General features: G+C 51.6%; 4 protein-coding genes across 4 annotated transcripts; 3 read left to right on the forward strand and 1 right to left on the reverse strand.

Moving 5' to 3' along the window:
- BDV14DRAFT_59723 (intradiol ring-cleavage dioxygenase) lies at positions 1 to 1,799 on the reverse strand. Its single transcript, XM_073777118.1, has one exon. The coding sequence runs from the start codon at positions 1,470 to 1,472 to the stop codon at positions 384 to 386; it is 1,089 nt and encodes a 362-aa protein (XP_073628120.1). The 5' UTR covers positions 1,473 to 1,799; the 3' UTR covers positions 1 to 383.
- Positions 1,800 to 1,837: 38 nt separating this feature from the next.
- Positions 1,838 to 4,166, forward strand: BDV14DRAFT_59726 (uncharacterized protein). The gene is made up of 5 exons (XM_073777120.1): positions 1,838 to 2,106; positions 2,172 to 2,275; positions 2,333 to 3,002; positions 3,053 to 3,759; positions 3,838 to 4,166. The coding sequence occupies exons 1-5, from the start codon at positions 2,035 to 2,037 to the stop codon at positions 4,079 to 4,081; spliced, it is 1,797 nt and encodes a 598-aa protein (XP_073628121.1). The 5' UTR covers positions 1,838 to 2,034; the 3' UTR covers positions 4,082 to 4,166.
- A 205-nt stretch (positions 4,167 to 4,371) lies between these two features.
- Positions 4,372 to 5,857, forward strand: BDV14DRAFT_200148 (metallophosphatase domain-containing protein; the record flags this gene model as incomplete). Its single annotated transcript, XM_073773445.1, has 2 exons — positions 4,372 to 4,570; positions 4,749 to 5,857. The coding sequence occupies 2 exons, from the start codon at positions 4,372 to 4,374 to the stop codon at positions 5,855 to 5,857; spliced, it is 1,308 nt and encodes a 435-aa protein (XP_073628122.1).
- A 5,015-nt stretch (positions 5,858 to 10,872) lies between these two features.
- BDV14DRAFT_59769 (uncharacterized protein) lies at positions 10,873 to 13,213 on the forward strand. The gene has a single exon (XM_073777121.1). The coding sequence runs from the start codon at positions 11,511 to 11,513 to the stop codon at positions 13,107 to 13,109; it is 1,599 nt and encodes a 532-aa protein (XP_073628123.1). The 5' UTR covers positions 10,873 to 11,510; the 3' UTR covers positions 13,110 to 13,213.
- Positions 13,214 to 14,112: the final 899 nt, after the last annotated feature.

Below are 14,112 nucleotides of genomic sequence, written 5' to 3' on the forward strand. Positions count from 1 at the left end.
GGGGGAGGGGGGGTTCTAGACTTGTTCGGGGCTCTCAAATATCGACATTAGTTCGGGAAAGTCTCTCAGAAGTTGAATTTCGAGGCCGTTGTTTGGCGTTACCCCAGCATATTATCTGCTATCCTCAATGGGAAGGCGCAATGGGCGACCTCGACGAGCCGCGTGCTTGCTACTTTCGGGGCTTAACAACTACCTAGAGCAGGTAGGCAGTGGTGTTCTATGGGCTCCAAGTCTCTACGAGAGATCATCTTCCCTTTATGGCCATAGTACAGGTGAAATTGAAAGATAGACTACCTACACGCGACAAATACAAACAAACGAGGGCGCCCTCACACAAAAAGGTCCTCCACTTTTCCCGCGATCTCAATACCAGTCAACCTAAATCACGAAGGAGGTGCACCAGAGCCAGAAGGCATTGGGCCACCACCACCTCCAGCGTTGTCATTCGAGACACCTCCCTCGGAAGTCAAAGTGGCGGCGTAGGAAACGGCGTCATCATGGGTAGCAGAGACATTAACTCCGAGAGTGACCCAAGCAACAAGGCCATCCGCCACGGAGTCACCGATCAGAGCGTACTGGAAGAAAGGATCGGAATCACTGTCCTCGGTCTCGACGATGACAACGTGGTCGTCTGCGTTCTGAGTCATCTCAACGGTGTTGGTGTTGTAGGGGTAGGTTGCCTCAACCTCGTTGATCAGGTCCTGGTCAAAGAAGAGCTGACCGATGTGAGGAACATAGCCGCCAGTAAGAGTGTTATTGGACAGAACTGTTGCACCCAGGTGGGCAACAACGTGAAAGTGCGTCGTGCGGCCGCCGTAGTGGCCGGGGAAAGTAGTCTTGAATCCCGCAACACCGTCGTCGTCGGTCTTCTGGATACCACGGGAGAACATGGCATCAAGATTGGAATCATCATCACCGTTGCCGTTCATGCTGCTTTGCACGCCAGAGTAGACACCAGTCGAGTTGCAGCTCCACACATCCCAGTAGAGATCCTGGATGGGTTCGCAGGTGTTGATGTCGATAAACTGGCCGTCAAGGTAGACCGGAACACCATCCTCGCCGTCACTAATGTCATAGCGAATGAGTTCGCCCTTGACCCAGAAAGGTCCGATCTCACCCTCGGGGGCAAGAATACAGACGGGGTTTGCGTCGAAAAGCTCATCTGCAGGAGTGTTTGCGGTGACCGGGAGGTCAGAGTAGTGGGAAGTGTTTAGGACCTTGTCGGTGTCGCGAGCGCTGATGTAGCGCTTCCTGTGTGTTTCAAGGAGGGCTGCACGGCGGGCGTCGGCACGGGCTTTGACTCCACGGGCCTCGAGCTTGTCGGCACACTTGTCCAGGGTGTGTCTGGCATTGTGCAGGAAGCTTCGCTTGCTCACGTCAGTGAAAGAGCTAGGCTCATGAGCTCCAGGGTGGGCAGCAGCCAGGCCAGCCGAGGCAATGAGAGCCAGCTTGCAGACTTGAACGAAGTGCATTGTAGAGAACGATCAATGGAGAAGAAACTGGATCTTTGGGATTGAGTGGGTTGAGAATTCGAATCTGCCATGGTCACTGGGGACTTTTTATACCTCTTTCTTCGGCCAGAGAAAGACTCAACTCCGTGCACCGTCGCAACGGCCTTCAACTTCATGCCCATGTCCACTCGTCATTATCGTCGTCAGCCACTATCTAGGGCTTTGAAACAGATGCCAAGGTCCACTAAGACAGGAGGAAGCAAATAGGGCGCCATGGATATCGAATAAGAGGTTGTCCTGAAGAACATGGGAACTAAATGCTGATGAATTGCGTGGACCTCATTGATGGAGACCAAAACAAGCCAGGGACAAGAGCGACGATCAACGGGCGATCTACAAGGCGGATTGCCCTCTGGGGTAACTGCTGCACGTGCGCCCGGAGAAAGGCCATTCCCGATGACTCAGCGCCAAGACTTTCTAGTATATCTCGCCCATCGCTCGCGGTCCGTCGCGGTTCCTCTTCGTCTCTCCATTGGGTCATCTCCACCTAGCTTATGCAGCCGGTGCGTCTAGTTGGACCGACATGAGTGCTCCGGCCTCGACTCGACGCGGCGGCAGGTTACGACGCGCCTGTGATTTCTGCCAGCAGAAGAAAGTATGTGGATAGTCCAGTCTTGGCACTCCGCTCCCAGAACATCCGCTTACCGAGGGTCTGCATAGATTCGCTGTGATAACGGCAAACCCGACTGTGAAGCCTGTCGTGAAGCCGGTGTCAATTGCACCGTGACACGGAGGTCGCCTCCGTTACGGAATAGCCTCAAGGAGTAGGCAACTGGACCTTCGTTATTACTGTTATCAATGTGATACTGATGCTTTTTTAGACAACTGGCTGAAGCCAAAGCGCGAATACGCGAGCTGGAAGCCCAGGTTGAGGCCCAAGAAAGCTCGCAGGGGTCTGCTCAAGATGATGGAACTGGGCCTCACCCTGCGGATTTACTTGCTGGGTATCTGCAAGACCCTCATGATCTTGATACCAGCATGGCAATGTTCCAACGGCACATTGCTCTATGTGGGGTCGGAGCTGATGGCTCACCCGAAAGGAATTCTTTCTGCCTAGCCGTTCTCCAACAGACTGGCTCTCAGTTCGACGTTGACCAGTTTCTACTGGGGCTGCCTGCGGCTTCCGGCATCCGAGGCTCTCGAAATTCGGAGAAAGCAACATTGCAAAAATGGCCAACGCGATCACTGGCCCAGCTCTGCATCAACCAGTTCGTCAAGACCGGACTTTACTCTGTTTTCCCCATTGCCAATGTGGAAGTGTTACAGAGGCTTCTCGATGAGAACATTCTGGACCAGCAATCTCAACCCACCGATATTGCCAACCTGGCCTCCTTGGTCTCGTTCACAGCGTTGATAACGGAGTTACATCGTTTTGAACCTGCATTTTCTGATTGTGACCCAGATTCATATCTGCGGACTGTGCTAGCGTTGATACCCCGGCTGTTAGTAGAGAAACCGACCCTCAGAACCCTGGAGGCTGTGGTTATCATCGTAAGTGGATCATTACTGCCATATATGCGAAGCTCATCATGTACTATCAGGTCACGTACCTTCAACCTATTGGCCACACGACTACCGCAGATTTTCTCCTAGCCATCGCTGTTCGAATTTTGTACAATCTGGGGGCAAACCGGTATTCTATCGTTCGTGAGGTAGAGGGGACACATATACGCGCTATGTTCTGGCTTTGCTATCTCTTCGACAAGGAACTAGCTATACGTATGGGAAGGCCACCCTTGATAAATGACATTGACTGTGATTTGCGGTTGCCGGACAACTACGTCTCATCCGATGATCAATTCTATGATCGGCCTCTGTCGTCTCAACAGCTGCTGTATATGTCCGATGTTCGTCTTGCCCTCATCAAATCAAAGATTTGCACGCTTCTATACTCCGACCATGGCCGGGCTCAACCTGAAGCCAGACGACTCCAGTACATACGCGAGCTGGATGAAGAACTAAACGCTCTGAAGTCTAGCTACCCTGATAGCTGCTGGCCCGATATTTTTGCAACAGAAGAAATGCCAGATTACAGCATTCACGATTTGAGCTTACGAGGAGTCAATCTGCATCTAGAGTACTACTTTTGCTTGGGCAAGATCCACGGGGCAATCAGTGCGTACAATCTGTCGTCCCCTCAGGGGTGGTCATTTCTGCCATCCAGCGCCGAGCTCTTCTACCAGGAGTCGCGGACCCTGCTTCATTACATATCTCGTGTACCCCAATTCCTCAACTGGCATACCTTTTGGTACGTTCTCTACGGTCGTCGTCGAATGGCAACATTTGGTAGTTTCTCAAAATGAACTAACTTTAACTTTCCAAACAGGATCCACGCTCAATTTATCCTGACTGCCGTTGTATCCCTCTTTCGCCATCTCATCACCTCGCCCACAGCACCTACATTTAGCAGCGACCTACAGCTCCTAGAGAACACAGCAGAGACATTCTCCGAGCTTGATCGAGAGTCCCGGGCCACGCGGCGTTTCGCCCCATTCTTCTTCACAACGTGTTTTACGAGAAAATTAGTCTTCCTCGCAAAGCAGTCATCCAGAAAAGCATATGGTGGATAGAACAGCCTCTCGAGGCCACAAGAGCAGTCACTGGCTGATTACATAAACCAATCTTGAAAGTGGCAATAGCTGAACGGTAGGTGTCGTTATCCATTGCTTCAAGTAAGCTCCTATCTCCATAGCTACCCAGTCAACCTGGCGGTTGTCGCCGACTACATTCCTCCCACAACTCCACACCCAACTCAGCCGCATTACGGAGGCTGAATGACTCATTCAACTAAAGGACTATTAATACCTAGATAAACCAAATCTTTCAACGACCATTCATATATCGCAATAGAACCGAAACAATGACGCGCCGGAAAACACGTTTCGTGTGCGTGTCCGACACGCACGCCTACACGCCCTCCGAGGCGGGTTTCAAGCTGCCAAAGGGCGATGTCTTGATCCACGCAGGCGATTTAACGAATCGAGGGACCAAGTCTGAACTCAAAAAGACGATGGATTGGATTGCGGCTGCAGAATTTGAAGTCAAGATTGTTATTTGTGGTAGGTGTTCTCTTTCATTTTTGGTGTTGCCCTTGGCAAGACTGGCGAGGCGAGGAGAGGCGAGATGAGGCTGAACCGTCGGTTCACACGGAGCCTTCTCCTCAAGGATGTCTTCAGGATTCATCTACCTAGGCAGAAACTATAAAGTCTCATGATAAAGAAAACTAACGAACCCCAGGAAACCACGACATAACCCTCGACATCCCCTTCTACAACGCCCGCAGCTCCAACTTCCACAGACCCAATCCCGAAGATCCCTCCGAGTGCCTCAAAGCCATAACAGAAGCCTCGCCCTCAGTCCTCTTCCTGAAACACGAGTCAGCACTAGTCCGCCTGCAGAGTCCCACCGGCCCAGGGACAATCTTCAAGGTCTTCGGCTCCCCTTACTCGCGGCACAACGGCAACTGGGCGTTCCTGTATGAGCCCGACGAGGCTGAGAATTATTGGAACGATATCCCATTGGATGCGGATATCGTTGTTACGCATGGCCCGCCAAGGACAGAGTCAGTTTGCGGGGGGGAAGGGTGCGAGGCTCTGAAAAGAAGGTTAGGTCTTGTCAGACCCTGCCTTTCTGTTTTTGGACACGTTCATGAGGGGCGAGGCTTTGAGCGGGTGATGTGGGGGGATGCTGATGGCAAGGCTGGCAACATCCCAGTTGAGGCTGTGTTCGGGTGTCACTGTCAAGGGTCCGAAATCGAATCCGTTGTCCGGGGCACTCTCCCTCCACAGGGGAGCAAGAAGCAGAGCCTCATCGATCTAACCGGTAAACGGTCGCCACGGCTCGACAACGACGGTATGCATCGTCGTTCGGCAAGGCTGTTCGCCGAGTCCCCTTCCACTTCCAGCCTTACCTCTACCTTTCGAACGGCCAACGACGCTATCGTCTTCCCCTCTCAACGCAAGGGCCACGACGAGGCTGTTGACAAGGATAAGGCTCAGGGCCAAGCACCGACAGTGCCTCGCACAAGCTCAACTAGATCTGACTATGAACTTGAAGTCAACTCCAAGTTCGACCCTGAGCCTAGATCCCTGCTTCAAGGGTCCAAGCCCGAGCCGGCACCAAGGCAGACTTACCCTGAACCCCAACCTCGGAGCGAGGCTGAACCCCAAACCCAAACCCAAACCCAAACACAATCCCAAATGGAAGATAGTGTCCAAAGGCGCGAAACATGTCTCGTCAACGCCGCAATCGCAGCAACGAACTGGCCTCACCCCGGTGGGCGACGGTTCCACCCTGGTCCTATCGTTGTTGATTTGGAGTTACCTGTATGGAATGAGGATGGTTGATACCGTAGTTCTTACGGCTAAGACCCTTTGATTAATACCTAGGTATCTTCCCAGGCTCAGTTACTTGTGCTTTTTTGTTAGGTCTTCCTAAGTCTTTGAGTTGGGTGTGCTCTTTATGATTTTGGAGTGTGGTATAGATTACCTTATAGAGTGGAGTAGATTCTCGCTGCTGTATACAAAGTACCGATCTGTTAACTACCTGCTACTTAATTAGACTAATTGAGTAAAATTCTAGATATACTGGCATGTTCTGTTCTTGCTATAATCTATAGAGTGCAGACGGTATGCTTGTGGAATCAGGGCCTCCTTTCCAACCTAGGTAGATTCTCTAGAGCTCTGAACAGGATCGAATAGACCACGATATCCCCACCCAAACGACGTCAACAACAAAACGAAACGAAACTATTTCATCACGCGCATATAGATAAATCACCCGTTAGTCGATCATCGACGATCAACTCTACACTTCATAGCCTATGCCCGCTTCTACGTATCTAACTACCCGACACCCATCAACATCCACCTACTCTATATCCTCGTCTATTTCGTACCCATGACGTCACACCAACAAGTCCCTTACGGCCCGCTACTACTACTGTACCGCAAGAACCACGCTGTCAAATGACCCAGAAAAACACTACCGAAAAAGAAAATCAGAAAAATCAGCAGTTCGCAGCTCGCAGATCAGCAGAGCGTGCTCATCGCATCTCTCGTCAGCGGGATTCCCGCGTTACCCGTACTCGTACGCTCCATGTGCGAGTCCGAGGATCCGCCATTAGTAGTTGTCAGCATTCAGTAATGTGTTAACTTAAGCTGAGCACGGACATCTTTAGAATGCAGCGCATGGTTTGGACTTCCAGCTCGCGTAGACGGATCCGGATCGTCGGTCGGAGCTGTCCGTAGGTTGACGCTCGCAACTTCCTATGCTTTTTGTAGTGGCCTACTACACATGAGTAGGTGCTCATGAGTGAGTAAGCGCTCCGCCGGCGCTCCGAATAGCCTGCAAGCAGTATACCACCTGCCTTTGTACGTAAGATGGCAGTGCTGAGTACAGACTTTGTAAAGGTACACAGGCGGTTACATTGCAGTTCGTTCGGACTGTTTCTGTTCAATACCATCGGTCTCACCTAATCGTCGTTTGTCTCGGCGCGCGATATTCCCTGTTAGACTTAAATCCTGCTTGTGCGACCTGGCCATGAGTGATAAATCGCGCATTATGAATCATGATGGATGAGGATGAGAGATGCGGTGCTTAGTTTAGCTTGAATCAGATAATCGTGATTACTCTGCTATCATTGATGTGATCATTGTACGGGTCTGACCAGTCTGCCGGTCCGTCTCGCTTGTGTACAATGGTCGATACGGGCTCTAGGCCCCCGGCATTAATTACTGGTGATGTCCGACACAGTCTCAGATCAGGTCTCGGGCTTGATTGTTGGCATGAGCAGATGGCTTAATGAAGGGCAAAGTTGCGATTGAGTTCAATGTCTCGGGTCCCTTTGGCTTTGGGGTTATCAAAACAGCATAGGTACGCGAGACGTCTTTCAATCACCGACAATGGAGCAATATTTCTGTCGACTCTATAAAGAGCTGGAGTATAGTATCAATGAGCCCAGGCAATGCTAGCTCCATAAGGCTGACGCGCTAAACTCGTATTTCAGCAACGTGCGCGCTTCAAGCAGGCTCCTCAGCCCGGGCAAGCAACCTGTTCAAGCCTCATCCCAGCCCCTTCAGCGCATCCAGCCAGCCGAGAACCTCAGCTCGTCCGCTCAGACCAGGCTCAGGGTCTCATCAAACAAACCGGTAGATCATAGTAGATACGCTGCTGCAGCCACAGAATAGCAATACGAAACGCCCGGGCTCAGTTGAAGGCAAAGGCTAGTCAGGCCAAGGCGTCAAGGCGTCAAGGCCGCAGGCTATCGAGCTGACTGCAGAAGGGAAGAGGCTATTGCTGACCGTCTCGCAAATCTCTGCAGTCGATGAGCGAGGCGCCTAATGAGCCTCTTGGGACACTGTTAGAGTTACTCCGTAGCCATCCATCGCAAAGATGAGCGCTGCAGCCATCGCTTGTTTAGGTTATATGTCTGTCCTCCTGGTGGCCCACAGCCTCTTGCCATGCCTCTCGGGCGTGGGGCCTGCATACTGTTGCTGCGAACCACTAAGTTTAGACCGGGGTGTGTGTGAAAGGAGATAAGGCATTGTGTTCCAATACCGTTATTTTAGGTATAGATGAAGTTGTGGGACGTTTGTTGTGTTGCATGAGCCAGTGTCTTTGAAGCGCGTATCTCGGTCCGGGGGGAGGGAAGGGGAGAGAAAGGAATCGGGATATAGCGAGGTAGATAGTTCGTCTCTCGAGATGCCGGTGGTGGTTGCCTCATGATGCGCGGGTGGAAAGGCGGGCAAACCTTCTTGGTCCCTGAAGACTGACTATCAGAGACTAGTCCTCTATCATGGAGGGGGGCATGGATGGATGAGGCAAACGGAAAGAGCCTCGCTCGCTCTCTCTTTTTCCAGGATCATAGGGTGCATGACATTCATGTTTCGTACGGAGTACTGTCTAGATTTGTTTTTTTCTTCTTGTACACCTGGATCTCTTTTCCTATTGCTGGGATGAAGGTGGGTTGCCCGTTCCAGAAGGCGGCTACCATGGGGATGCTATTGGCCGTGGGTGCTCTGACAAGGAAGCACGGCATCGGGCTATACTGCTAGCTCGATGCCAGGACAATCACTGCATTGCATGAAACCGATGGCGGCAACAGGCAGGTCAAGGTACGGAGGAGATACTGTACCCAGGACCCCGCGGCGTGCAGCTGACTCGGGATAATAGCGCATTCGAGAAGACTAGAAGCGATCGAGGTTGTTCCACGAGGAATCTTGTCATGCTCACAGCGGCTGTCTAGTCCCAGTCTGGTTTAGCTGTGCTCGCTCGTGGGACGGTGGGACTCCAACATGACCTTGACTTCCAGTCCATCCGTTGAGCATTACGTCGTCGCTACACTTGTTGGAACTTGGAGCAGGTCCAAGAGCTGCTAGCAAATGCGTGTGCTCTTTGCCTCCATCAATACTCCGTTTTGCTTTCAAGGATAGATCTGCTGTTGGCCAGGGAGACCGATCGTCGAGCGATCAACACTAACAGCAGCAAGTATAACCGGAGCTACCCCGCGATGTGATCCAAGCACCTTGTGACGAGTTAACACCAGTTAACCGCCGAAATACAAGCTGCCTAGCCAGAGTGGAATCATCCGATTCTCGTTCAATCGCTAATCCACGCACGTCAGCGCCGTTCTGGCTCCTGACGAATCTCGGTCGATCAAGACATGATGGTGGTTGAGTGTATGAAGGCTGGCTGTCGTCCCACGGACTGGACTAGACGCCTAGCCCATGTCTATCAAGTGTTTGTTGCAGTTTGCACAAGCCACCAGTCTATCTATGTTTCAGGCGCAGTTAAATGTGAGCTATCGCCTGCAGAGCAATAAAGGTAACTGAGGCAACTCTGGTTCAGCGCACGGCAGCACCCGGGCTCATCCACGGCACCGTTGAGTTTCCCTCTCTGAAACCATTGATCGGACAGGCACACCTTGCAGTCAGCGGCCCTCCGTGCATCGGGCTATCCAGGGACTAGTCCTCTGTGATACTAATCCCACTACTAAGCCGTACGTACCTACGTCTGGTACTCCTGACTCTGCGTGGTGGTGAGTGGGCCCCCACGGCGCTAAAAGGGGGCATTCTGATTGGACAACAGCCAAGGAGGGGGAGGGCAGCAGCCAAAAGGGTCTGAGCCAATTCCAGGCTGCAGAGTCCACCAGTCCAACACATCATCATCGGTGAGGCGGACGAACGAGACCGTCTCAACTGCTGCGGTCTGCTTGATTGGAGGCCCAGATGCGCCTCCCTCTCTCCCTGAACAGGCAAAAGCGAGAGACAACCTCGACCTATGGCGGAGTTGGACTTGACTCTGTTGCAGACTGCAGAGGGCCGATGCAGTTGCAATCACAACTGGGTAAAGACGGGCTCGTGCGGGGCTTTCGGGATGACACTGTTTAATCCCAGAAAGCCAGAATCCCAAATAATCACAGAGATCCCAGCTGTGGCCGCCCTGACTGGCGATGGCTGCTGCTCATCTGCCACTCCTGATGACCAGGCTTGCTCCAGCTGCTGGTAGGTTCAGGGCGGCCAACGTGACAGCAAGTAAGAACCCGAGGATGTTTGACTTGAATCCTTGACTGGCTCAATGAGGAGCCCAGATAGACAAGGCTCCGCTGTGGACGACGCTGTTCCAAACCATCCTCCAAAAGAGTATGGCTTACCTAGGTCTTGTAGACTGTAGAAGATCGTATATTTGTATCACCACCTGGCCTCCCTGCACCTGCTCGCCCCCAGTGCCTTTTCCAGGCTCTGTTCTCACTCCTCTTCCAACCTCTCCCCAGCATTGAGATACACACTGAAATTCTACGTCTTGTTCTCAACTGCACGGTCCAAGCCCAGAGAGACCTGAATCCAGACCGCCCATCCACAGAGCCCGATTTGGCTGGTTTCACCGCCGCTTTCCTCTGCGTCTTCAGGTACGATTGTCTTGCTTGCTAGGAATTGGAAGTGGATAGAGACACTGAGATCATGCGAAGCCTAAGACACCCAGACCAACAGACCCAAAGACAGTTTCAAGTCGTATTCCCTCCTTTGTCCGTTCGCATAGTCTTTCGCCCGACAGCATACCTTCCACAGCCACCCTCGCATCATCGAGCATCATCCAGCAGCACAAAGCGCCTTCCAGCATTGACTGATTGACTGATTGACTGACTGCACTTCATTTTCGCAGTCTACTTGTTGACTTTCAGCCTTATTCATCATTGCTGATTGACGTGGGACCACTCCTTGACACCCGATCGTCTTCTTTGGCTGCCTCGACTTTGACTCTTCCATTCTCTTCTCTGTTCGCTATTCACTACCTCTCTGTTCCTTTTTGGACCATTGTCTCTTTTTGGCCACCATTCAGTTGCAGAAGAGAGTGTGGCGCAGTCGCTTTATTGCGTTGTCTTTGACTAGAATTGCCCCTCGGGTCAGCAGCGTATTGTGCTTACGTGGTATTCAATACCTGCCCGTTCCTGCCAAATTTACTCTGCAGGTGTTCCCGTGATTGGCTGGACCCCTTTCGATACCGTTCCATACCCCTCCATTGGTATAATTACCAAACTCCAAGTCAACAGGGACAACTGCAAGTCCCCCAAATTATTCACCAACGCTTGTTGCAGTGTTCCTTGTTTCTTTGCTTCTTTCCTCTCTCTATCATCATTCGATTGTTCCTAGTTTCTTTTTGGTTACTGCCTTTTAATGCCCGCTTTATCCGTCCCCTTTCGGCGCCCTTCCATCTGCGCCTTTCCATCTGCTTACAAAAGCGCACTGCTCTTCCCCATCAGGAAAGGTTTGCTCTCTATCTCTATCACAGCGCAGCTGATTGCCACTTCCCCATACTGATCACTCCCGGTCTTGCAATCTGCAATCATCCGAGCACTTTGCCGCCCTTGACTCAGATAAATACTCCTTTGCCTCCCTCGCCCCTTTGTTTGTCCCTCTCTCAATTACCCCACTACTCAATTCTTCCCCGGTTTGATTCCAAACAGCCTGGTTTGTCTCTCGACAAGCCATCTATACCATCATGACCGCATTACCAGACTTCGATGCGTACGGGGCCCTTGGTGTTACGAAAGATGCGACTACCGCTGAGATCAAGTCTTCACATCGAAAGCTCGTGCTGAAATGCCATCCCGACAAGATCAAAGACGAGGCTCTCCGCGAGCAGGCCCAGGACCAATTCCAGAAAGTGCAACAAGCCTACGAGTGCCTTTCCGACGAGACGATGCGAACCAAGTACGACAACAAAGTCAAGTTGGCCCAATTAAAGCGCGAAATGGCCGCGCAGCGTGGTGCCTACTCGAGACCTAATCCTCGCGAATTCCGCGACGGACGAATCTATGAGGAGCGAGTCCCCACCGACCCAGAGGCTTTCTTCGAGGACGAGGAGCGCTTCGCCGAGTCGCCACGACCCACGTCACGAAAACACGAGGAATACGGGACACGCCCGCGTTCGAGAGCAACGGATGAGAAGAGGCGGTCAAAGACGGCCTCCTCGTCTAGCGCTGCCCGCGCCTACGCGAAGGAGGTACGTGAGAGTGCCAAAGCAACAAGAGCGGATCAGGACAAGTACCGAACCAAGGAACGGAGACGGGAGTCCTACGCGAAGCACTATGCGGAGGATTCCGATAGTAGTTCTGGTTCCGAGGAGGAGAAGGTATACTATGTTCGTCTGAAGCAGCCATCAAAAGCCAAGCGGTATACTTCGTCTAAGCCAACCGAGTCGACTCGTCGGTCCAGGGCTCATTATCGCGATGACGACGATGACTACTCCGACGAGCCAGAGCGCGACTCGTACAAGCACGACAGGCAGTACTCGCGCGCCCAGAGTTACATCCGCCGCTCAAAGGAGACTATCACAGACCCCGATCGGAGACCTCGTACTTCACGCTCTCCCTTCGGGTACGACTCGCCAGAGCCAGAAACTTCCAGACGCTCAGGCCGATCTTCGCGCTCAACCAGACCCCCTACCTCTCATCACAGCTCGTTTGAGAATCTTGAGCCTCCTCTTCCGCGATCTCACGACAAGGTTCCTTCAATGCCGACTGCTGCGACCTTCCCCGCACCGACTTCGTCCCCGAAGACTTCGAAATCAGCATGGGTACGCTCTCCATCCAGGTCCAACCGGGAAAGCAGTCACCGGGAAAGCAGTCGTCGCTCCGGCTACCCCGAGCCGAGAACGACGAAGCTGAGGGGCGAGAAGTCCGATTCAGGCTACGCAAGCTCGAGTCCAACTCCGGACATCCCGGAGGCGTCGCCCAAGCCCCCCCGCTACAAGGAGGGCAGAAGTCCGGTCATTGTCGAGCCGAGAGTTGAACCGCCACCCTTGAGACACTCGAGAACATACTCGCCTCCTCGCGCTGAGCGCGCCGAGCGCCGCATGCCTCAACGCAGCACCACAATGTACGAAATTCCTCCGGAGCAGCCATCCTCCCGACGTCCACTCTACCGAGAAGTCGCTCCAGAGATGTTGAAGGAGAGGCATCGAAGTAGCAGTGACAAGCCCGACGTTCAGTACATCCGCCCTCCCTACCATTCTCATGCTCACTCTGACTACCCTCGGCACGCAAGCCACGCGAGCCACGCGAGCCACACGACTAGGCGCCCGTCCGTTTACACTTAGTTCATGCTTTACAAGACCGATGCATTTCCGCACTACATCCTATCTATTACCTATTATTCATCACCTATCATCACAACCTCACGACTCTACGATTTGATCTTGCATTTACTCGGTTGCATAATTATCAGGTTACGCTATTTCATTTACTCGCGTTTTAGAACCTCGGTCGGTCACTATCTGAATCAGAACCAGAACCATTTATAAAGACTATTTATCATCATCGTCTTCTCGCTTCATTTGCATGACTCTTTCAGTCTCTTTACGCGGCGCATAATTGGATACAGGAATCCTGCAAGCTATTGCTCTTGATATGTTTCTTTTTCTCATGATGTTTTTTTTTTTTTTTTTTTTTTTTTTTTTTTTTTTTTTTTTTTTTTTTTTTTTTTTTTTTTTTTTTTTTTTCGGTGCTACTGGAACAACGGCAGTTCAAACAGGTGACTGGGAACCAGGACCAGGAGTATATCAGGTCTCTCACCATTATGTTTATGGTCATCATCATCATTATTATTAGTATGTATTAACGACTAACGACCCACCTACTTTATCTACATATCCTCGCATCGAGATTGAATTTATTGGGCCTTCGAGCCAGCTCTATTTGCCTTCTTTTACTAGTAAACTGTATCTATCTACTCTGTATTCTGTAATTATATCTGTACGTTGATGTCATTGTTTAGTATACAACCAACTACCTAGACTGAATAAACTATCGACTCGTAAACAGATAACATCATGATATTCAATTGCCCCTGAGCGTCCTGCTGCCTGACGTAGACCCTGACTTTTACAAATAAGTTAGCCTCACGAATAAACTACCCTTAATCTCCGAGACCTTGCCACACCTACCTACCTACCTTAAACTAGCCAGACCCTGATTTGTAAAAAGGCTGGGCTGAGTGGATTCATCCTGCCATTGGGAAATGCGAAGTATGGATGGACTCCACATCTACCTAACACTCATTTCTATGCCTTATGTATGATGATGTTAGGTATATTGGGTATC

Source organism: Aspergillus stella-maris, assembly GCF_047715825.1.
Source record: "Aspergillus stella-maris strain CBS 113639 unplaced genomic scaffold BDV14scaffold_27, whole genome shotgun sequence".
Classification (NCBI taxonomy): Eukaryota; Fungi; Ascomycota; class Eurotiomycetes; order Eurotiales; family Aspergillaceae; genus Aspergillus; species Aspergillus stella-maris.